Source organism: Sebastes umbrosus, chromosome 17 (genome assembly GCF_015220745.1).
Source record: "Sebastes umbrosus isolate fSebUmb1 chromosome 17, fSebUmb1.pri, whole genome shotgun sequence".
Lineage (NCBI taxonomy): Eukaryota > Metazoa > Chordata > Actinopteri > Perciformes > Sebastidae > Sebastes > Sebastes umbrosus.
Window position 1 is genome coordinate 24,536,680 of NC_051285.1, and position 25,343 is coordinate 24,562,022.

The 25,343-nt window shown below is 42.9% G+C and overlaps 1 protein-coding gene and 1 long non-coding RNA gene across 7 annotated transcripts in view; one reads left to right on the forward strand and one right to left on the reverse strand.

Moving 5' to 3' along the window:
* auts2a (activator of transcription and developmental regulator AUTS2 a) overlaps positions 1–25,343 on the reverse strand; it is a 353,398-nt gene that overhangs the window by 190,994 nt on the left and 137,061 nt on the right. For all 6 annotated transcript variants that reach the window (XM_037749588.1, XM_037749590.1, XM_037749589.1 and 3 more), the window contains one exon: positions 15,549–15,650. In XM_037749588.1, coding sequence (XP_037605516.1) covers positions 15,549–15,650 — 102 coding nt within the window. The remainder of the gene's footprint in view (positions 1–15,548; positions 15,651–25,343) is intronic.
* LOC119476249 lies at positions 8,177–23,648 on the forward strand. Its single transcript, XR_005203981.1, has 3 exons — positions 8,177–8,298; positions 13,804–13,814; positions 23,636–23,648. It is a non-coding gene; the product is annotated as an uncharacterized LOC119476249 (long non-coding RNA).

The following is a 25,343-nucleotide window of genomic DNA, read 5'->3' on the forward strand; positions in this document are numbered from 1 at the left end:
CCACTCTTCCTGGGCCGTCTGGGCCCGGGGCCAAGGGGGCAGGCCGAGGTTAATCCCATCCAATCCCCCTGCATTATGTGGCCCTGCGCTGCCCTCTGACCTCAAGGCGCTAACCAAACACAGCTGATGTGACTCCCTTTAAACAGGTCAGATCCGATCATCTAATTAGTTTATAGAGGATTTTACACTGGTGCACAACAACTGACTGTACTGTCAAATATAAAGGTGTGCTTTTGAAGACAAAGGGGGACATGAGTGTGCTTTAAAAAAAAAGCAGGCACACACATCATTGTACTCATAATTGTAGGTTTCTGCAGAGCTTTTGACTGAAATGTCACGTTCTATTATATAAATACACACAAAATACAAATATAGGATATTATTATAAACCTTCTTTGTTTTTGTATTTTGAAATAAAAGTATACTGATGGAGGAGTCCTATTCTACAGTATCTTGCTTGTTTAACGTAATGTCTGCAGTCTGTAGATGCTGATAAATCAAATCTATTACAGTGTAGACACTTGACACAATCTAATTCAGAAATTCTGAAGATAAGAAAGTATATTAAACTATCTAAATAGCAGCTAGCTACCTACATTAGCATCGCCACTGGCTTGTGCGACGTCAGGCTGTTCTCATACACTGTTCGTAGCTATACCTACAAAAAGTAATGCACCGTAATTCATATATATCACAAAATCAATTCTCATGTAATCCACGTAATCGGGAACCAGGAAGTATTAGGAGCGACAAACGCCGTGTAGGGAGTGGATCAGGATGGATGGGTGGGTTCGTACCCCATGTGAAATCAGAAGTCAACGTTGATTTATTTGTCACGTAACCTCCGTACTTAAGCTACGCACCTTCTGGTGTTATTTTAACCCAAACCACAATCTTTTTCTTAACGTAACTAGGTAGTTTTGTTGCCTAAACCTAACCAAGTCAGTCTTTTCCTAAACCTAACTAAGTAGTTTTGTCTACTAAATTAAACCAAGTCCATGTTTTCCTAAACCTAACTAAATAGTTTTGTTGCCTAACCCTAACCAAGTCGATCTTTTCATAAACCTAACTAAGTAGTTTTGTTGCCTAAATTTAACCAAGTGAATGTTTTCCTAAACCTAACTAAGCTGTTTTGTTGCTTAATCTTAACCAAGTTGTTTCCTGTGAAGATTATTTTGAAAAAACTGGAGCGGAATTTGACATGTGCGTCACATGTTGCTGGACATTTGTAGGAAAACACATGAAAAAGGAGGAATAACTTTTTGTAAGATATAATACAAACCGTTGTATGAGGATGCATTGGCGATGTACATGAGCATAGAAGGATGCGAGCCACTGCAACTCCAGCAGGTAGACGAGTAGTTCAACTAATGTCAAGGTTAAGAAATGGTATGGTCCACTTGCATAAATATGGGACATTTATTGTAATATATATGATTAAAGGTATGAAGGATGTTTAAATGATTTGATTCGAATCCTGCCTGGAAATATTACAAAAACTGAGCCATGTCTCCTGACTTGGAATTCTTTTGCTTTTTAATTAATTTTCTCCTGAGGCCCAATCGTGGCAGATGATGTGAGGGAGAAGATGGAGACAAATCTCTTCTGTGACATGTCGCTTTATTAGAGCAGAATTCCTGCTCTTGAGGGCACGGATCTGCAATATGTCATGGCAGGGGTCGACTGATATGCAATGCAAAGTGGAGCGAATTTGCAATTATGCAGAACATTTTTCCAACAAAAAGCCCAAGTGCAATTTCACCCCTGCTTCAATGCGAGACCACTGCTGTACCATTTAAGATGGCCAGCAGATTAATCTTCATCGCTCTTTTCTATTTGCACATTATGTAGTCAGAGATGGGATTTGCCCGTATGAAGCGAGTCTCTCAAAAGGCTCGGCGCGCCTCGTCAGGAATGAATGCGGCGGGGGGACGCACGCCTCTTGGGAAACACTAATCTTCTTATTGCGTACATTTATTCAATTCCAGTGTCAATATCAAGCATAATCAGAATGGGCCATGTGACAAGTGCTTTATTTGTTGGCTGATAGTGGATGACAGGAAGTAGACGTAATCACCTGGGAGTACATCACCACTGACAGCTCTGGATCAAAGCTTTGCTGCTGCACATTAATCACGAATTGTAATGCACCATATAAATAACTTCAATACAGAGTATATAGAAACACGTTCATTGATCAGACATGTCCCAGAAGTCTACGGCTACAGTTTACGGAAGTGGAAGTAATCCCCCAATAATCCCCTGGATATCTCTTTGAAACCAGATAACAACTAACCAAGATGATACAGCATGACCATTTATCCAGGTGCATGTACTCTCTTGTCAGAAATGCACAAAAGTATAACACCCCGAATATGAACAAAGATATCAAATGATAGTCAAGAAAGACAAGACGCACAATGCATGTGACAAGTTAAGAAAATCTTGACACCACAAACAAAGGAAGAGTGGATTGTGACACATTGTTGCTTCAGGCAAACTGGGCTCCAAAACACCCAAACACAAAACAAAGAGAAACACAATGGAACAGTGCTGGCAAAAAAAAAGAAAATCTACTAAAACCGATACCTTGTGCCAATCTCTGCTTAATGCACCATACTTGATTTATTATTATTGCGGTGGAACAAATAATACTGTACGGTGCACCTCTACTGCACGGGGAGATGACAATCTCAGACGCCAGGATTGAATTTTTCATTTCAATTCACTGCAAAGCTCAATATAAAAAAAAAATTCCAAAGAGTACTGTAGCATCAGCTGGCTGCTCTTAACAAAGGGAGTTTAAAAAAAAACAACACACCACATATAAGACTGAATCTCCGCTGGAAATGGGACACTAACAGAGACAATCGGGAGACGAGACGAGGCCAACACTTGTGTGTCATAAAGACAACAGTCGAATGGCCATCCTGTGGATTCCAGAGGCCTGACATCTAGATTGCAGATGGATAAGTGCGCGTTAAAACAATATCCCACCGACCAAAAAAATCATTTCTCATAGCTGTCTCTATTTACCGAAAGGCTGCTTGTCTCCCACTGGGGCAGAAACAAATGAAAATGTTATTTCTCTACTCATGAACTCCTACCTAGTCTGGTTTTTCACTGCTGGCAATTTCATTTCTCTTCCAAATTGGACTTAAGCCCACGACTTGAGGGAAATAATGTCTCTGGAATAATCTTCTGCAACTGTAATTCCAGAGGCACTATCTCTCCGTCTGTCTTATCTATGTGTCTGTCTGTCCATCTATCTACAGTATTTATTTATTTATTGTCGGCGCTGCTGCCTTGTGGTTTAAGGGAAATTGCGCCGGCTTCTGAAATAGAAGTGATGTGACATCCAATGCCTCACAGTAATCCTGTCAGACTCACAGGCCTTGAATAAGACACAACATGTCCTTCTCCAGCACAAGGGAGAAGATGCAGCGTTGTAAAGTGTCAATAAGAAAAACATGGGCTCAATTCAAAGCGCATGCAAAACATAATATTAGCAAAATGTTCTCAGATTGTGAGCACGGCATCACTCTGCTGTTCTCTGTGTAACGCTTAACAACACAATTCACTTACCCCCATGCTTATCATCACAGTACTTCTCATTGTGCACAAAGGACAGCACAGAAGTAAAAGCAGTGATTTCACATTTCAAGCTTGTAAGAAAGATTCACATATTATAGTTTACACATAACAGACATTTTAACTACAAGTAACTTTGGCGTCATTGGTAATATTCCTTTATAGAAAACAGCTTTTCCAGGGTGGGTTGAATCTAGAGCAAAGGGTTGAAAACCAGAGAATTAAATATGGAATTTGATGACGGATCAGTTTGTTACAGTATGGCTCATCCACTTTTTCCTTTGTTTTCGTCTTCTAAAAGGTCTTCAAGAAAACCAATAATCACAATGAAGTGCTTTGACCGAACATAGCATTCAAGTCTGGTGTTTGTCTGCACTTTGAACTGCGACTTGGCACTCAGTGGCCACTTTATTAGGTATATGGTAAATAGACTTGCATGTATAGGGCCCCTCTTCTAGTCTTCTGACCACTCAAAGTATTTTACACTACATGTCCTACACCGATGGCACAGACTTCGGGAGCAATTTGGGATTCAGTATCTTGCCCAAGGACACGTCAACACATAGACTGGAAGAGCTGGGCATCAAACCACCGATTTTCCAATTAATGGATGACCCGCTCTTCCTCTGAGACACAGCCGCCCCACGCACTTATGCAATCTAATGCAATATATTCTACCTTTACGAAGTTTATAACACTCAGTTTTTGGTGACATTGTCAGAAATGTGTAAATTCAGTTCTATGTTTATCATTGAGGTCATGCTTGTGGTGGTGTTGTACTGGACTGCATTATATTCAGTTTCCAATATTCTGCCTTCCTCATGTACGTAAATGGGAATGACCTCTTAGTATAATGCAGTCCAGTACACACCACCTTTAACTATAACCTCAGCAACAAACATATCACTTAATTTACACATTTCCCACAAAAAACTGAACATTATAAACTTCCTAAAAGTAGAATTTATATTTTAGCATGTACGATGTATGTCTGTATGATTGGCTTTAAAGAGCAAAGATTGTGGGACACTTAAACCTGGAAAACACAATAATGACATCTCTCTTTGTTGCATTGTACATCATTGTATATCTCCCTATTATATATCAAATAGGGTGTTTATTGACACAAATTAAGAGTTGGAGAATTATGATTTTGTGACATTTTAGGAAATTGTCAACAGACATCTGAGATATCACCTCAACTAAGCTGATGTGATGGAAAGTGGATCCTGCACATTGGTAGATTACAAAAAGGGATATTGTGTGTGGAGAGCAGCAGGGCTGGGATTGTCTAGGTGCCTTATGATTCCGTTTGATTTGTTCAGAACAGCAGGATCACATGCATGAGAGAGGATGTATATTCAACGGCCGTGTCTGGCCTATAGACATGACAGATCGGACCAGGTTCATGAACCGGCAGGCCTTCCTGTGTAATCCCCATACAGCATTCTCAGCCCCTTGTGCCCTTCAAACAAACTCAACAAGACTCACACACACAAACCTCAACCCTCCCACACAGCTTCTAAACCCTGCAGCTAAACTCTGTGGTATAAACACACACACACACCAGGGATTCACATATATAAAACACACACATGAACACAAACATATGCTCCTTGGAGAGGCTTGCATCACCACATGGATATTCATGTGGCCTGAATGCTATGGGTTAAAGAATGAGAAAATCTTCTCCACGTCAGACAGGGATGCAAGCAACAAAAAAGCGACACAGAGAAAGAAAGAGAAATATTTCCGTTGTGTCTTTGTTTATAGTGGCTGTGATGAGGGTAAGGATGATTTGTTGGCTCAGTAGAGGTAAGCGATATGTAGCAGTGAATGGCCAGTAATCATGTTTATGAGGGGAGATGGTTCTGGACTCCTGGTGTGTCTGATTGTGTTTTCTCTGGCTCCCAGCTTGGGCCCGAGTACACCCCTACCAGGCCATTGTGATTGAAGTATGCACTCTAGCTCGGCTTCTCCTTGGGGGGTAAAAAGGTGCGTGCAATACCGTTTGTGTGCCCCTGCGTATGTATTTGTGTTTATGTGCGTGTTTTGCCAGTGTGTATTCATAAAGAGGAATGTCAGTCGATGAAGACCTCCCATCACAAAAGAAAGCACCACTTCCCCTCTCTCCTTCATGCAGCCAGTTCCCACATTGCTCTCATTGCTATGGCAACCGGCGCTCTCTCTCCTTGGGCTCTGCATGCATCCAATCAGAGTGAGACCTTTGTAGAGATTCCTCCGGGCTCCACTTATTCAACTTACCCCACCGGAACAGCCTCCACGCTGAAAAGGCTGGAACAAAGAGCGGAGAGACTCCCTCACCAGAGCCTGGTGTGACATCAAAAATTGGGGCTACGGGGTTGGGTTACGGGGAATGCGGAAGTGATACGTAGCCAAGAGCTGCGGGACGCACGGCAAAAGCAGGGTGGCGGCGCATGGCCATGGCCAATTTCAGTGGAAATTATGTGGAATAGGATTTGTTATTGGAAGCCTCAGAGCCTGAATACTTGGCAAGTATCGCGTGGCTCTGGCACCGGTTTAAGCTTGATAAGTCAAAATGGATTCCGGCTGAGCCTATTTATGTCATTCCTGAAAACATATGGATAGGATTCAGGCGCTCAATACTTTCAACCTTCAACAATGACATTCAACACCACTTCTCCAGTCCATTAATCTTCCATGAGAATAGATTTATCATCCACAGCACTGAGGGATTGCATTGAGTCAGCATCAGCCTGAACAGTATTTACCACACCGACCTCGCTCTGTATCAATTTCAACAATTAAAGAGCCTTATTTTGCTGGGTATACAGTAACATAACAGTAAAGGTCACAATGTTTCTGTGATTCCTCGTTTTAATTTTGTGTTCAAGGCCTCTAGGTGTGGTAAATAATTAGCAGAGATAAACTAGTGCCATGTATTCTCAACCTGGGGGCTGCTCAGAGGTCACTGCACACAATCACACTGTGCTTCTCCCATTCTAATTATATTTCTGGAGAGTGGACGCAGCCGAGTCTGAGTTAAACGCTTGTGAGCGGAGGCAGGGAGGCAGGCGTGCCCCGAGCACTTGTAGTGACGAGCCGTCCGGCGGGACCTCTCACAGGCCCCTGACGGACATCCGGCTGTTGGGGTACTGGCAGGGCGATGGAGGCGCAGCATAATTTTGCCCGACTGCCATGTCACAAAGTGTCACAATCTGTCCCTGACAACCCGACTGCAGGCGATGTGAGAGAAAATGGGAATAAAAGAGAGGGAGACGAGAGAAAAAAGGGAGCTTGATTTGGAGTGCCAGAGGTGGTAATAAGCATGTCTGGCCACTTCCTGGGAGACAGCCTATTCATCAGGTTGATTTAGAGTCAAAGGCGTAGGCAATTCAAGTGATCTTGTGTCTGGATCATCTGGCAAGCCGACTGTGCAGTGAACAACAGAACCTGGCATAATAAATGAGAAAAATGTGGTGGAAAGCTCTTATTGTGGACCAACCCGTTCTCATTCACAACTCACGGCGCGGTCAGGACCTCTTGGCGTCACTGTTTAACGCACTATGGTATCGCTACACGTCAAAGCTCCACTACCTCGCAGTTTTAAACACTTGGTTAACATTGTGAATTCAAACTACAGACTGTATATAAAGATGGACGACATGTCAGTTCTCCGAAAGTGAATCCAAAACATCTGGATCTGCTGGCTGCGGCAGAGGTCATAAGTCCCGTTTCTTCCATGTTAGTGGTTGGGACATGGGCCAAACTAAAAAGTCAAACTGCGCAGAGTCTGGCTCTAAATGTGAGTGAGCGGAGAGGTACTCAGTTGGTTGCAATCTGCAACCACACCAGATGCTGCCAAATCTTACACACTGTACCTTTAAGTTACGTAGCATACATAAGTTAAATAGTCAACGTAACTAAATCAATGTTGACTTTTGGTTTCAGACGGGACACGAACAGCGGTCTCCTTGGTGAAAGTCATGTGCTTGTTTGACCCAACCACCCCGTCTTCCTCCCTACACAGACTTTGTCGTTCTTTATACTACATCACCTGACTTCCGGAGCAGTTGCTCCGGGGGTTTAATATTGCCGCGGAAGGGATTACATTGGAGTTACTTGAAAGCAGTATTTGACGACCTGGGAATGAGACCGGGCTGTACTGACATGATCTCTTCAGCACACAGGACTTGGGAGATCGGTAGCCAGTGGGGGGGGGGAAATGTTCTACAATGTGTTCCAGGTGTTCCTTATGAATTAATAGGAACCCCAGATGGCATGAATCAAAGAGTGAGTCATCTTGTCAAAACCTTGTGCTTGAAATGAGTTCATATTTGATCACAGACATGGATGATCTTGAGATTTTAGCGGCAAAACACACTTTTTTCTACTTCTACCAGTCAATTTGATCTCTCAGGACTTCTCGAACTGGCCTCTTCATTGTTCAAAGTATTAGATGAAAAGCTGGTAAAACTGCCTTTAGCTATTACACTCCCCAACGCTATCTTCTTTTAAACTAAGGCTTCAACCATTTCTCTTCCCCCCTTAGACTCAGTTTTATCCCTATATGTGATGGATGTGTGGTTGTGCAAGTGTGGGTATGCCGTACTAGCTTGTTGCTAAGGAGGCTAAATAACGCTCCAAACATACGCAAAATTTTGGTGAGGAAAAACTGGCATGGCCATTTTCAAAGGGGTCCCTTGACCTCTGACCTCAAGATATGTGAATTAAAATGGGTTCTATGGGTACCCACGAGTCTCCCCTTTACAGACATGCCCACTTTATGATAATCACATGCAGTTTTGGGCAAGTCATAGTCAAGTCAGCACACTGACAGCTGTTGTTGTCTGTTGGGCTTGAGTTTGCCATGTTATGATTTGGGCATATTTTCTATGCTAAATGCAGTACCTGTGAGGGTTTCTGGACAATATTTGTCATTGTTTTGTGTTTTTTATTTATTTCCAGTAATAAATATATACATACATATACATAAAGCAATCATATTTATATTTTAGTTTAAGCGTTTTTATTTATATACCACTCCCATGTTGACAAGAGTATTAAATACTTACTTAACTTTAATACTTACTACTCAAATCTCCCTTTAAGGTACATTTTAAACAAATAAAAAATGTGCAATTAATTTATGATTAGTTGCAATTAACTATGAACAATCATGCGATTAATTGTGATTAAATATTTTAATCAATTGACAGCCCTAGTATATAGTCATCTGCCTTTCAGAGCATTTGTCTATATGATTTGTATTTGTTTAACCAGTAACAAGCTGACTGCCAAATACTATTCTATCCCTGTTATTTACATCTGGACAACAGGTTAGGATACTGAATGCTATGTCTGTATTTCTATAGTCTTTCGTCTTTCAATCTGCCCCGACTTATTTACATAGCTGCTGAAAACCCATTAAACAGTCAAAAGACCGTCAAGTAGTCCCTGCACTGCATCTGCTGCTCATTTCACACTGCCACTATGCACACACTGGAGCCTCGGCAAAGAGTACGATCCCATGATAATGAGCTAATTATAGGTACAACATTTCTACTTCCATATCTAAATGCTTGTCTCTAATAGGAAACATTTCAAATTATTAAGAGGCAGAGAGAGAAAGAGACGGATAATTGATGCAAGCAATTACAAGTTCTGTGTCGGAGCAAATTGGCCAGCATATCTGGACATGTAGGGGGACTGCCACCTCATTTACATCAGAGTGTCAGGAAATAATTGGAGAATGTACTGAGGAGGTGGGATTACATAAGCAGTTCACTTGGACAGTGAGATTCAGTGCAGACAAGAAGCTTACGGAAAGGGCTGAATTCGGAGGTCAAGGACAAAACGTTATGTGCAGTCTTGGTACGCTCCAGCAAATTTAATCATAATGGTGATTTTTACAACAACAAAATATACTTCATGACATTAATCCCTTTCCAAAAGCTGTAATTTGAGCATATGAAATGGTTTCACCACATGCACACAAGGTTCTGAATAGGCTGTCATGTTTTCAGCGGAAAGCCAGTAATAACGGAGTTCAGTTTTACTAGCCATAAGAGAGACTTTAGCTGTGTTTGGGCTGAAAACCGCTTCAAAAGCACGGGAAGACGATGTGCTTGACTTTTAACAATATCACTTCCAGATGTTTCATTGCAAAACAACTTTCCAAGACCTCACCGCAAGAAAACCTTCTCGTGCAAGAGGAGCCAGGACGCACGAGTATGGATTTCAGGAACCCGCAATTTTCACATTTTCATTTCAGTCGGAAAAACCAGCATGCAAAACGGTCTGGACTGACACCAATAAAGTGCTAGTATTAATAATAGAATAACCAGGCCAACACACAAGTCGTTACCCTATGTTACAGTCCACATCATATACTATATAAAGGTGTTGTCCAAAGGCATCAGACAGCTTTGCATCTGTTTCAATTTGATAGGCAGAATTTACTCAGTAGAACAGCTAAAGCAGAATATAACAGGAAGTTTTGGCTGACGATAAAAATGGCCACCGAAATACAGGGGTGCATTCATTATAGTTTGCCTCTTGTGCCTCTCATCAGGCTGGCTAACACTGACTGGCGGGCTCTGACCCAGTACTCCGGAGCTTCTCTCTAATGCACCCGCCTCTCATCAAGAGCCTTGGGTGGAAAAAAAGGAGTAACATGCTGTTTACTCGCAATCCCAGGCCCGTAATTGCCAATTTATTTGATAGGCAGCCGGGTAATGATGGCATTTCACCCCTTGCCGCAGAGACTAAACGGGAGTGATTCATCCCGAGCTCCCTGCCCTCCCTGATCCAGCAGACTCCCTCTGCTCAGGACTGCTGCCTGCCTGAATGCCTGCCACCCAGACTGAAGGGGTGGGGTGCGGTGGGGGGGGGATGTGGGGGGTGGCTGCCATGTCGGCTTCAAACGAACCCAAAAGGGAACCCGGCGCTTCAGAGCAAATGCGGCTAAGCCTGCCAATTTAGCTGGGGTTTGGGGTTGAGGCAAACACAGCCGAGCTGATGTGCCATTTGTAGGCCTTAATGAGCTGGCAGGACGGAGTGAGGAGGGAAGGCGAGCGGGAGAGAAGAGGCTGCCAGGCCTGACCTCCTCTGGCCTCTATCTCCCTGCCAGCCAGTGCCAGGTCGGCAAACTCAGTTCATCTGCTTCATCGGAGCGTGGTCGCTCCGTGAGGGGAAGGGAGTGCTACAGCAAATACCATTAGCGAACTGCTGGGTCTAATGAACAGTTGGGGTCAGAGCTAGCTCCTGTCTCACACCGCTCCCTGGTACTAACGAGTGACTTAGATGCTTTCTCTTTGTTTTTGCACTGTGAGGGAGCAGCTCTGTGCAGCTGAACCTCACGAGCAGCCCAGTTGCATTGTGCAGAGTTACAATCAAAATACATTTAACATTTGGGTGGAACAAAACACACTGACCTCCACAGCAGAGAAAACGCTACAGGCTTTCAGAAATCACCTGGACATACATCTACCTTCATCTGTAACTGTTTTACAGTGGATTAAAGGGACTGTATGTAAGTTTTTACACGTCTAAACATGTTTTAATAATTTTTTTGTTGCCAATGTGTGAACAAGCTGTAACCTAACCTAAAAAATTAGACCTTCCGCGACTTTCTGGGTTTCCTCTATCAGCCTTTAGACTGCTTTTAATGTGAAGAATGCAGGCCGGTTTTTCTGGAAAAATCCCACAGATGTGACGTCAGGCACGCTTGCGTGCCTTTATTTTCAGCTCCGCTTACAGGGCTAACAGTGTGTAACCATAGCTAACGTTCATGGAGTCCGCTAACGCCAACAAACAACCAGCCACCACCACAACTCAGACTCCAACACAAACTCCACGGAAGCACCAAAACCGCAAAGTTATATCAAGTGAAGCCCGTCTTGCAAAACAGTAATGTGACCGACATCGGGGGGGGAAAACTAGTGTTGTGGGAAAATAGCAGAGCCAGTGCGAAGAGTGTGTGCACGTGAGAAGTGAGTGGTGAAGCAAGAGAGAAAGAGCGGCTGCAGAGAGAGCGGCTGCAGGCATAGCGAGTGTGTGAGAAAACGAGCGAGCAGCGAAGCAGAAGAGAGTTAGTTTAGCTTTGAGAATATCAAGGGATTGTACCGTGGAAGTTGCAGTTTGTGCAGAAATAGACGCTGCAGCTCCTCAAGACCAACAGAGGTTTCTGACTGTTGTTGACTTAATGACCACAGGTGTCACTGTTAACAAGCAATTTCTGATTCTTACAGAGAGTCCCTTTAACTGTGTTTTATAATTATGAAAATGCAATGAAAATTGCAAAAGCAAAACCGCTTTCCTTTTCTTATTATCCTCTCCATTCCCTTGTCCTTCCTCCTTTCAGTCTGGGGAACAGAGCTCTGCTACCAAAGTTACGACTTGCACCTCTTGCGACGTGTGAAGTGCGTTTTTACAGCATGGCTGGAGGGGACTTGTTCAGAAACCTGTGGGGACCGGAGATGAAGCCTCACACAGTGTGACCATCTAAGGTGACATGGGGGTCTAAAAGTCTGTCTTCGTGCTGCCCAGCTTTCAGCAGCTCTTCTGAAGACATGCTCAGTCTCCTGTGGGGTGTCTTGACCAGACGAAGCGGGGGGAACCAGTGCCGCCGTTCCTTCTATCCTCCAGAGTATTCTGAGTGGCTGCAATGCCAGCTCAGGTGGAAGTGATTATAAAGAGGGCGATAGATGCTTCCTGCGAACAAGTCCCGCGTGGGGGAAGTAGAGAGTTTCTGCTTGAGGAAACCTGACTTTCTCAAACCGAATTACGGATATAATTTGGAATTTCGGACAATGTTCCAATAAAATTACTCAGAGTAAACACACGGGCTGGTGCTTTGAATGATATTCATTTCAGGGACTGATTTCACACAATATTCAAACCAAAATAAGATTAACATGAAGCAACATTGATCTTGAGAGTAACAGGAACAGACCATAATCTGATACAACTGTTTAAACATGTTTCATTAGTGTGTAATGAGTCACAGTGCAAGCGATGTAATCTAAATGGAGGGACATGGTTGGCCAATGAGGCCAAGTCAGATTATACCGTTGCCAACTCAGGCAAATGATTATGAAATATCAAACAGTGATTAAAGAAATGAAATGGAGCAAAGGCCTCTGAAACACACATTAGAATAGTTACATGCAAACGGATGAATTCTTGCGTGTCCCTTTAAGATAACAACAAGTAATATCAAGCTCAATTTAATGACCAAATGCAACCTTTTTATCAAGATCTGGTCAGCAGCATCAAAGATAGTTGTGCCAATAGAATTTTGATATGGAGCCATATTATGCGTTAATATACAATGTTTTGTAAAAACCAAACAGAATAATAGAGAGATAATTTCACCATGGGAATAACATTTAGAGAAGACCGTTTTTGCCTTCAGTTAGCTTCACTTTTGTTAGTTTGATTGACAGGTGGTTCATCCAATCACCTGCCAAGTATTTTTTGAAAGTGCCTGCCCTTTTTCCAAACAGTTTCCAATGACGGCTTCTCGATGGTGTTGTCAAACAAACCATCTGACAAGGTCAAGTTAACCAACTCTAGCATTAAGCATTAACTATAATGTATAATTATACTGTATATTATAATGTGTTGTTGCATAACTCCTATGTTGTAGTATTATTTAACGTTTTTGTTATTAGACACACAACAGATGACAAATTGAATGTTTGTATCATTCTGTATGACAGCCACAGTAAAGCATCCATCCATAGGTTAAATGTCACTGTTTAAACAACATTTGTCTCGGCATACTGCTGCACACAGTCACAACAGCGCAGTCAGGAATCAGCGAGTATCATTTCAATTTCTGTTGTCAACATCAAATTACTTATTTCATTTCATGCCCAGTCAAGCGTCATAAAGCTACACGCAGAATCAGTTTTGCTTCAGTTGTTCGGCCATGTCTTTCTCAAAGACTAGCTCGCCTCCCAACTGACAGCTTTAATTATGGCCAGATATCTGATTGCTTCACTGTAGATTCTCCACACAAATCAAAGAGCAGGGCCGGGTGTGTGGCAGCAAGGTCCCTCGAGCCTGCTCGCTTTACATCTCGGAATATGTCACAGGGCGCGGGGACACGTAGCCGCTCTTTCTTCTGTCAGTTAATGCTTGCCTTCAGCTCCTCCGCAAGGAGCGAGGACCTGGGTAAGTACTGTCTTTTTTTGTATCAGTCATAAAGAGCCTCTGGGGGAGGAAGAGCGTGTGTGTGCATGTGTGTGTGTGCGTGTCTGTGCGTGTCTGCGATGCAAATAGTGCTCTTCACCTGAAGTAGAGTGCACTTAAAGACATTTAAGATTTACCACAAAGTCCTCTGCTGAGGCTGAATTGTATTGGTTCAACACCAAAAGGATTCCTTATTAAATTGATTATATCACATTCACAACTTACCTTTTTTCCCTGTGGCATACCGAAGGTGCAAGGCCACTTACACATAATGACTCTTGAATTATGAAACCGGAGTATAATTTATAACGTTTGTGCTGAAAGAACATATACTGATTTAGAACACCAACTTTATAGTTCTGTATAAATCAGCTCTGAAGAGTTTTTCTTTGTAAGGTGTGATGATTAAGTAGGTAGTTTGAAGGGGAGTTGCGAGGATACAGGTATCTTACTGTCCACACTGTTTCTTGTTAAGGCAAAGGTCGTGCCGCAAGCAATGCAACTAATGAATGAGTCAAGCAGATGATTATTTTCTGTACCAACTGTAGAACTTTTACCACTACTAATACTTCCTCTCTCAACTTTATATATCACAGATACGTATTTGTACACATCATGTCCAAAAGTTACTTGGTTGTGACATTCAAAAGTGGGCGACAACTCACGTGTCTTTGTGATATCATCGTATAATACTGGTTGTTAAAGGTAACCTGTGGATATTTTCACCTTTAGTAGAGCTATGGAGCATTATTTTTTTCTATGAGTGGGTCCCCGTTTTATTCGTCTGTGCACGCGTACGAGGACACACGTGTGCATGTAGGTGACGTGGTATATATTTCTGCCAATGGTGTCACACTATTCCACTGATCAACAGGTGGCGGGAAGGTGCCAAGACACGCAGCAATACCACAAATCAAAGTTTAAATGAGGAAGGAAATACATTCATCATGTTTGTAGGACCTCAAGGATATACACCTGAGTGTAACTTATGTAAACACACAGGGCACCTTTAAGTACTGCTGATATACTAGTAGGGCTGGGCGCTGGACGCTTGTGGCGTCTGATAAAAATAAATGTGGTAAACTTGAAATATAAATGCAGTTACTTTATGACTTTCAATATGCTAAAACTCATCAGGGTTAACTTTTTTAATTTCCCAGTTAAATGGTTGTTTAAATGAAATACTAGTTCAACCCACAATCAACATTTTGGATGACTCTTTGGTATTATCTAACAGCCAGTCTTCTTCTCTGTGTGCCAAATATCAGCATACTGTTAACCCGTTCAGGATGTGATATATTCTAAGTTATTGTGTGTATGGGAGGCTACTTGTTATTCTTCAAATGCTTTTTTGGCATTTTACACAACTAAATGCTTCCATTCATATGATGGGTATAGGATGAAGCAGAAAAAATGGTATCAGTATCACTTTAAGGGTACTGGTATTGGTACTGGTAACTTTTTACCCAGCCCTATATACTAGTTTTGCCAAACAATTGGGACTTACTTAGTAAAATGTTTGCTCAAACTTTGGTTTCCAATTATTATGTCCAATCTTTTCTTCTTTTTTTGGGTCTATATTTGAAATGTGAACCCATGTGCTACAGTAAGTACAGTAAATAAATAATCATAAACTGGTTATGACTTCAGATTTTTCAATTTGAAATTACTGATTTTTAAGAAGACGACTGACTATGAATAGAGGTCGAAATAGGCCCTGTGACAGAAGCTCAAACTACCACTGAAGCAGTGATCTGCTACGTTAATGTACTCACATCTGTCAGTCTGTCTCTGGAGCTGCTCCTGATGGAAGGCTTGGACTCTCCGCTCACGCTCTCGCTGTCGCTGTCCTTACAGTTGTTCTGCCCTGGCTTCAGCTGCCAAACACAACACACAAGGAGACCAAGGGTTAACGACATGAAGCAAAACTGTTAACACTGCAGTTTAGAGCTTTACATGGATAAGGCTGGCGAGGGAAGGCCTCCCACGGAAATCGGCTCATGAATATGTGAGAACTGGCAGGAGCTGCGGCGCTGTCTCTGTAAATCTGTCATGTTTCTGAGCCCATTCAGCGGCCATCACTGCGCCTGCCAATGATAGACGCCATCTGATCTCGCAGTATGAAACTCCTCTCAGCCCACGGAATAGAGAACGGGGACAAAGACCCCTCCAGAACCTTCAAATGGAGCCACTATCCTTTCCAAGCAGACACCACATGCCGAGGCAGCAGGAGCTCAGCTAGTGTCATCCTCTAGACACTCTGTTCGAGACGCGGCAAAATGACGAGAATAAAGAGGAGGACGTGCCAATCGGCAAGCATCTGAGGCCCTTCAAAATCTGTAGAACAATAAAAGGCTCTTGGGAGTGCGGAGCTGAGTGGAAGGAGGTGGGGTCTGTACTCCCTGTCCAAGTCTGCGATTGATGTCCTCTGAAGCTCCCATGCTGCTCCTTCCAGACCAGACAAACGCTGCAGGTTTCATTTCAAAGCACATAAAAAAAAATTGCTTTATGGGACAGTGCAGTAAACGGCTGCTCTGCCAACTAATAGGAAAAGCAGAGCGTGGCGCTGCACACACACAAAGGACTTGGACTAGAAGATGAGGGCACCTCCCTCTCCTGCTGCGGAGGGGAAGAGCTACAGTATATGTTTTTTTTTACCTCCGCTTCAATATTCTCTTTTCAGGTATCGGCCATCATTTAGTGCGATGAAAGGGCACAAGGTGTGGGAATACCAAAAGAACCCTTGAGTTGAGCGGGTAATTAAAATGAAAATGTTCCCTTTTCTGTAGCCATTAGCGGTGTGAAAGGAATCCTATTCCTTGGGAGAATTGCATGATGGGTGGAAGGCGGGTGGATTCGCCAGAGTGCTGAACGTGATAAGAGAGTTTGAGCTCTGGGAATGCCTGATGGGCCTGCTCGAGTCAGTGTGTGTGCGCATGTGTCTGAATATGTGCGTGCGCGTCGGCGTGTGTCTACGTGGTCCAAGACAAGAGCACACGCGAACCAAAACGTGGCACATGCACAGACACTTGCACACCAATGCCCCGCGCTGTGATAGCACTAATTACCTCCAACACGTTCTATTCCCACAAAAACCAGGGGCACATTTTCTCTCTTCTTCTTGTAAATGCCAGTTTGTCTGAGGGGAGTTTACACATTTTTAGAGAGAATAAGAGGGAATAATATCTCATCCAGCCTGGCCCGTGAACCGAACCTTGAAGAAAGGGCGAGGGACGCTGTTTACGCCCCGGTCTGTGGCTCCTTCATCAAAACATGTTGACCTATAATATTTATTAACCAGCCTGTGTCCCTGCCGACAACACCGGGCGGCACGCGCCAGCATACTCATGCATTTATGAATGTGCACACACAAAACAAAAAGACGCAGACCTTACTGCTGCTGATTCCTGCATCACATATTCGCAGCTAGGTATGGGTATCGTTAGGATTTTATTGATACAACTACTCTTTTCGATACTCCTTATCAGTTCGGTTCTTTATTGATACTCTTATCGGTTCTTTTTCATTACTTCTGTCCTCCTCCATCTACTGATGTGATTCACTGATGCTGGTAACGCTGGTAGAGAGCGGAGCTGCTTTATCTCAGCCTTAGTTTACATGAATTTTAAGATACGTGGCAAACTAAGCTAAACAATAAGACTACATACAGACTGCTTTTGTTTTTGCTTGTTTGTAACCATTCACTATTAACGGAGCTACCGCAAGCTTGTGTAAACAAAGCAGCGGTGGATGAGAGACAGCGGACAGAGCAGATTGAAATATTGTTTTTTCTACATGTTAAAATCATGTTTATTCTTGCTGAACAGGTCTGTAACAAACTCATATATGTTAAGCTTATAAAGCATAGAATCAGGCAAGTGTGGGAGAGATGTAGAGATATGTCTTTTATTAATCAGTGTGGTATCAAACCGACTCTGCGGTAGCGAAACCACATAATCACATCGTCTGTATCCCGGCTTATCAGCGGGGAAGTACTCCATGAAATCAGAAATCTTGCACAAATTTAAATCTGTGTAATGTCTGAAGAACATGTCTAATAAAGACATTCCAATAAAGAGCGGCTCATCTTTCAGGGCTATTACATAGCTCGGGACCTGATTACACAGCTATTTGAAAACGTATCCCTCAGCTTGTTCCCTTTAATTTCCCCTTGAGCTCCTTTAAATTACTTCAGAGAATTGTGTGTGTTTTTCTTTTTTTTTTTTCCTTCTTCATCTGCTCTCCCCTTCCTGAGGTTCACATGATGGATTCATTTTCTTTTTACAGCGTGATTAATGGATGTCTAAAGCAAATGGAGGGAATGCTGGTGGTCAGTGCCATCAAAAAGGGAAGTTGAAATTTAATGACCTGCTGTCTGATGATGAATCTAAATGAGAAGTCCATGTGTGTGGGTGCGGGGGGGGAAGTCTCTGTGACCTCTGTTAATAACAACGCTGATCTGATCACTCCAACTTGTTACTGCAACCAAGTCATTTTTTATAGCCTTTTAAACTTATGTCGTTTTTTTTTTTATGGTTCTACAGATATTCCTGTGGTTTGAAGTATGTTAAGAGTGTTTTTTACATCCCCCGATCGGCTCGGAAGTCCATCCTGGCCACACCGATTACAAATCGTAAATATTAAACATGTTCAATATTTACGATCGGATATCCTGCTGTGTGTGGGGAACCCCGAGGACAGCCGATGACGCAGTCATGTGGGAAAGAACGACAGCCAATTGGGAATCAAGCTGACTGTGTTTATTTAACGTGTCTCCATGACTTCATCCTTTCTTTTTTCTTTGTGTTTTTTCAGTACAAAGTAGTGCAAATACTTAATTCACGTTTGATCACGAGATATTTTGTGAGATTTCTGTTTTTTTTTAGTCAGGACTCTTGTTGTTCATGAAAGGAATCTGTTAATGTGTGGTCTGCTGTTTTAGCCAAATCGTTGCTCTCCACATACTATTAAACAAAACTGTTCAATTTAATATAACATGTTGTTATGTGTGGGGTCTCAAACATTTGCAAAATGTTAAAATTTGAAAAATATTTTAGCATTGACCAGCTTCAGTTTCAAACCTGTAATGAAACCAGAGAGATGTGTGTGCTGATGCCCCAGACTGGTGCATACTGACGCAATAGCATAAAGACATTAATTAAGACGCAGGTTGAGACATATGGATGCATTTATTTAATGACCCTACTGTATCTGCGCAGCCTGGGTAAGAGCTGGCCCTGCAGGAAGATAACAGACAGATGGTTTTAATATTCCAGAGGCTAATTTCACAACAATTAAAGACACAGCGAGACATTAGCATCTAATGAAACATTTAAACTACTAGTAAGTGCATATGCCATTAATTTCCACACAGCGAGGTCTTGTTTTCCCGCAATCTGTTCTGTGTTAGGGGATAAAGTTTTTTTTTTCCTTGTCTCTCTTACCAGTCTGAATTTACTGAAGTAGAGAATCAACAACTGTTTTCAATCAGCAGTCAGCGTGAGGCTTTGGAAGAGAGCAGCCCAAACCTCAGCATGAAACAGTTCAGCCCGCAAGTATGAGGAATCATTTAACATTTCTTATAAATCATTCTTTAAAAAAAAAAAACATAAACGCTTGTACTTAAGTTACTAGCAACTATTCAAACTGTTACTGCCATACTTAATTTGGAGAGTCCAGTGTTGACAACTGAACATCCCAAAACCATTACAATGTGTCAGTCATGTCTGAGTTTTAACTGATGCTATAACGGAGTAACAAAATGCCACAATATAATATAAATATACTGGGCTGTCAAACTTAATGCGATAATAATGCATTATTGCAAATCTTTTTTAACGCCACTAATGTCTTTAACGTAAATAGCGATTTTTAGGTTGTAGCGGTCAGTTTTAAAGCTAGAGTGAAGATACTGGTATCTTATGAAACTACAAAATCTAAGAAATCCATTGGTACCAACCATGTCATACTAGCTTGTCGAGAAGGAGGCTAAATAACACTCCAAACATGGATGAGGAAAAACTGGCATGGCCATTTTCAAGGGGGTCCCTTGACTACGGACCTCAAGATATGTGAATGAAAATGGGTTCTATGGGTACCCACGAGTCTTCCCTTTACAGACGGCCCAAATTCTGAATTCAGAGATATGCTTGGTCTAATAAGCTCTAGATTCTGAGACATAGTTAAGACAACACGAGACGAACCGTTTCACAGATTTGTCTAATAATTTCATCAATTAGTAAAAAAAAAAAAAACACTTCTAGTTGACTAAAATGGGTTTTAGTTGAGGACAACCCTTACTAAGGGTGCGAACACTAAACAGACCAGTGTTGTCTCAACAGTCTGACATAGTTAATCAAAGCAACCATATTATCTTGAGAAAAATGTACTAACAGCTAATAAAAAGACAGCTCACCCTATTTAAATAGATAATATAGAAGCAAATGAGCTGCCAATGATTTCCTCTTCAAAGGTCTACTATGGATTTCCAATAATATGTCAGAAGATTGACATTTCTTGACTCGCCTTCACCAAAGCTAGGTTCTTCTCATATTAGAACCTACTGTATTATTATTCAAATTATTATTATTTCAATTAGTCCCAACATACAAGAGGAATAGCAGTAGGACCTTGCTTTTCAACATGTCTATTGAAGGTCTGGCTGAAATAAACAAGTGTATTTACAGATAACCTCACAGCAGCATTATTGGAGCTGCCAAATGAAATACCAAAGGTGCTGTTGAATGTCATGTACGCCTCACAAGTAATTATTTCTACCAAAGCACAAGATGCCTGTCTTTATAATACAAAAAAATGTCATTAAAAAAGGCTGAATCAATATGGAATGTTTTCATTTCAGCATTGTTGTTAGTGGCAGCAGAGGGGTAATAGTTTGTCGTGTTGGCACTAAAACCCGATTCAGAGTACACAGCGGTACACACTGCGGTACGTTCACAGATCAGAGTGCAGAAAAATTACGAAATATCTCATTTAACACCGTTCCCCTGAAAAGTACGCTAGAACAGCTATTACAACATTGTCTGGAACATGTGGAGTCAATTATTTTCTCACTAACTGAAAAGTGCTCGCCGTTGCCATAGTGGAATTTTACAAGTGTATTGACCTATTCTCAAGGGCTGCACTACAGACTCGATGCAATCAAGCACAAAAGTAGGCCCGCTAACATTTCTAACCACAAAGGCCTTTTTAAACAGAGCCATACACAACCGGCCTGCACCAGCAACCCCAACCCCCAACCCCCCCATCCCTCATCCCACAAAAAGAAAAAAAAGAAAAAGAAAAAATAAGACGGAGGGAGCACTGGGCTCAGTTTTCTGTACTGGCCTCAGTGGGATAGCCATCAGCTCCTGGTTTCCCTTAGTTACGCACAACAGCAGCTGCGGCGCTCGGCGGTAATAAAACCTGGAACAATTTAACGGCTTTTATTGTTCTTCTGCGGCTTTCAGAACAGCTAACCTGTCCTCTCAGGATCTGGCAGAGACGATCCCACTAGGGCAGCAATGAAAGAGGATCTCATTTACCTAAAAGCGCTTATAAATTTTTAATTTGCTTTAACAAGTAAATTAACAAGTCCCTCATTTGGGAAGTTTTATGGCTGCTTGCCACTGAGGGAGGACAATGAAAGTTTTATAGATAATCCACTACCTAGGCTGTGTTGCTGATAATAAATTGTCTATTTCCTGCGGCACTGTCAAATCCCCTTGGTTTCCACTGACTACACTTTGAATATCTGCTTTATGCTACCTTCAGAGGTCTATATACCAGGGCTATTAAAGTGCCGGGGAGCTTCACGACTCGGCAGTTAAAATGAACAACTTGAAGAATTTCTGTCGACTTTATACGGGCGCCTTAGGGGACGCCATTGCCAAACATTAAACCACATTAAGCATCGCTAATTATGGCCATACCAGCCTCTACATCACATCAGCCTCACGGTGAGCCCCTCTAGTAAAACCACCTTGGGCTGGTTGACAGCAGCAGTTGGAAACTGCTGGGTCTGTTTAACTCGGCTTTATCTGACGAGACTCTTGTGTAAAAAAAAAGGAGCTGAAGGTTCGCCGGGGCCTGTGAGGGGGCGACAACGGTCCCCTACGTCATCTTTCTGACAGTGGCTGTGTGGGCGAGCCCACCAACGTGGCCTGGCTCTGACCCTGTGCTCGGCTCTGACTCCCAGCTGCTTTAACTGCCACAGACAGGAGCCCCGCCTGGCCCTCTTGTCACCCATAACCCCCTCTGCCACCCTCGTTCACAGCCTGTCACTGAGCATCAGCGCTTGGCCTCAATCGCCCCAGATTTGTTTACTGTTAGCTCCGTGTGTGGCAAAGAAGTCACACAGTGTGAGAATAACCCTTAATACCTCTTTTTTAACTCTGTAGTTGAAGCGTGGATGTCCTATGTTCTTTCATCACTGTGACTAAAAGGACATATTAAAAATATTCGGCATGTTTATCCTACTGTTTGCCTGTGGATAAGATGTCACTTGCAGTCAGCCAGTGCAGCGGTTTTTATTAGTACCTAGGTTTGTAACCATGGAGAAGCTCCATTTCCTTTCAATCCTCTAGCATCATTGAGCGGCAGTGATCTCTAGCGACCTTGTCAGACATCATTTTTCTAGCAGGGGAGAGATCAGTGCGGCCTGATGCACCCACTCCGACCAATCTCAGGCCACGGAGGAGGCTTTCCTAGCCTCTGTGCTGGAATGTGAAGCCAAAGCAAAGATACAGAGCCACTGAGGACTAGTCACAGCAGCCGCAGGGTGAGAGCATCCTGAGAGGAGGAGGAGGAGGAGGTGGAGGAGTGGGAAATGGAGGCTCGAGGGTGGGGAGAGGGGAGAGAGGGGGGGTAAACGTGGCTGAGAGCACTGTCTTGATCTCATCAGTCATCCTAAGGACTCCATTTCCTCCACCGCAGGCTGGAGGCTACTAGAGCTTGTGGCTGCATTTATATATTGCCATAAATCTCTGATCTATGACGACATTACAGACAAATCAATATGCTTTTAACATCCATCCTCTGCCCTGCGTCGCAATCACCCTTCTCCCCTCTCACAAATGGTCATATAATGCTGTAGCCTGGTGGATTGAGTTATGGGGACAATTCCCAGATTTAATAATGAACTGAGCAGGTGGAGAAAAAGTGTGTGGTGGTTGGCGGGGGGGGGAATGAGCAGCGGGAGACCTCTACTCTCTCAGATCATATCTGAACATCTTGTTATAGTAGCCCCGCGTGGCAGTAAAATAACCTTCCTACCCACTTTACGCACCTCCAATTTCCTGAGCTCTGACATTCCCCCATGTAACGCCGGCAAAAAGCAGACCAAGAGAATACTGTTACTAGACTCCTTCCCAGAATGCACTGGGAAACGGAGGGATGAGGGTGTCGGGGCTTGGGTGAGGTCAAAAAGACCCCTCTAGCTGCCCGGTCGAGCGCTCATCACCACATAACTACTCATCAAAGAAATTTGCGTGCAATTAATTACACGATTCCCCAGCTCTTCAATCTGTGCTACTGAGTCGTTACTTCAATATTGGCTTTCAGGGACCCATCCAACTAAAGCCACAGTCAGTGTGCCAAATCACAGCTCCCGGAGCTGGGCAGCCTCAATAAAGAGAGGTATGGAGAGAAAAAAGGCGGCAGAGAAAGAGCCCTCTCCTATCGGCTTGCAGGGGCTATCATTTCTCTTTTTTATTGCCATTTATTTTCCTCCAGGAATTCACTGCCAGTATATTGGCAGGCCTTCCAGTAGATGGAGGCAATGAAATTTAGCGCAGACACTTAACACTGGGTCAAGCCTTGTGAGTGGCTCATGTGTGGTGGTAATATGATAGACAAACGCTTCTAGTTTAGGGAAAGAGGGCTTTTTTTATGTTACAGAAATATCCGCAGAGTGCTCGGTATGACACACGTGGCTGCAGAAAAAGGGAAAATGCAAAGCGCTGTGGCCCCGCTGTGGCTATTTAAGAGAAAACAACCTAAATAGGTCAAAGCTGTGTCATTATGCTAAACCCAGAGGCGTGGAAGAACGACTGGCTTAAAAGTAATACCCTGAATAAAGCTGGAAAACATATAAGCTAATTGAGATTAATTAAAGACATTCCACTCAAATCCTTACGAGAAAAGGCCACTCGATAAACTTGTAATTTAAATTCATTTACATCCACTCTGGAACAACACGCGACAACGACTGAGATTGCATTTCACTCACATTAGTGCCAGTTGTAGCAAATCAGACACAGGCTGAGCTAAATGACTAATGTACGTACGTTAACCTTTTAAAGGTTACATGAGTTAAAAATCCTTTCTGTTCATGTTGGAAAACGTTACATCATTCACTCATATCCATCACCTTACCTGTGAATACCAATGCTCATAACTACAAGCCCTCTGCCATCAACTGTTTGCATATCTGCAGCGAGTACTCATCCAATTACAGTGTTTAATAACCCAGCGAACGTTAAAGGTTCTCTATACGACATTCAGAGCATTAGTATAGCAGTAAACAACTATTTGCTATGTAAAGATATAGAGGAGTAATGTCTACCTGAGCAGAGAATGAAGTCCCTCTCCCTCTGTGTGTGATGTAATCTGAGCTTCTCTGTGTTTTGTTTACATAGCCAGGCCGGTCACGTGTTCCTTTTAGTGCATGTGAATCACAGTTTGCGTGCCCCACTCGCTAGCTCATGCTCATGCTAGCTCCCTTTCACAAAGACATGAGCTTGTCTCTGTGACTACCTCCGCTGGCGACTCAGTGGCGGAACAACTCTGTCCCCCCATTCTGTCTCCGTACCTTTCATACAGAACAGCGAGGCGGAATAACAGCACAACATTCCCGCCTTGAACAAGCTGTGTGAAAGGGGTTATAGATTTGCTCTAAATTTCGTATAGAGCTCCTTTAAAGTGAAGGTCATGGGGTCATAAGCTGATCTCTGGTCAGCAGGTGGATACTGCCATTTAGTGTGACTTGTTTTTACATATAAATGAACATCCATTGCATTAAGCCCTTGCCAAACGAGTTCACATGTTGCTGATTAAGCCTAAGAAAAGAAAGCAATCGAAAGAGAGGACCTGCAGGTGTACATCATAAGCAGGTTTTACCAGGCGGTGGCTTGTGTGCTGGTGTAAACCGACAACAATGATAGTGTCTCACCTTACCTGCATTTAGCTCCATCTGCACTGCTATTTGAGGGATTAGAGGGGGCTGTAAAATCTGATGGCAGGATATACATTTCCTATTTGGCTGACCCAGGGTGTCCGCCCGGGGCCAGCGCTGTTATCACTAATCCCTGTCGTAAACGTCCTCATTTAGCCACCTTCCTGAAATTCACATCTGTCGTTATCAAGTCATAAAACAAGACAGTGCTACTCTCCCACCGCATTAATAGCAGCCTGAGTTTGCCTGCTTCGTGACGAGTATGCTAGAAAACATCTGCTCTGGCTGCTGCAACAGACTGGTAATGGGACACAGCAAAAAGCCAAGGGCAACAAAACTACAGCCAAACAACATGATTGTAATTGAAATAATCAGGACTTCAGAGAGGGGAAGTAACTCA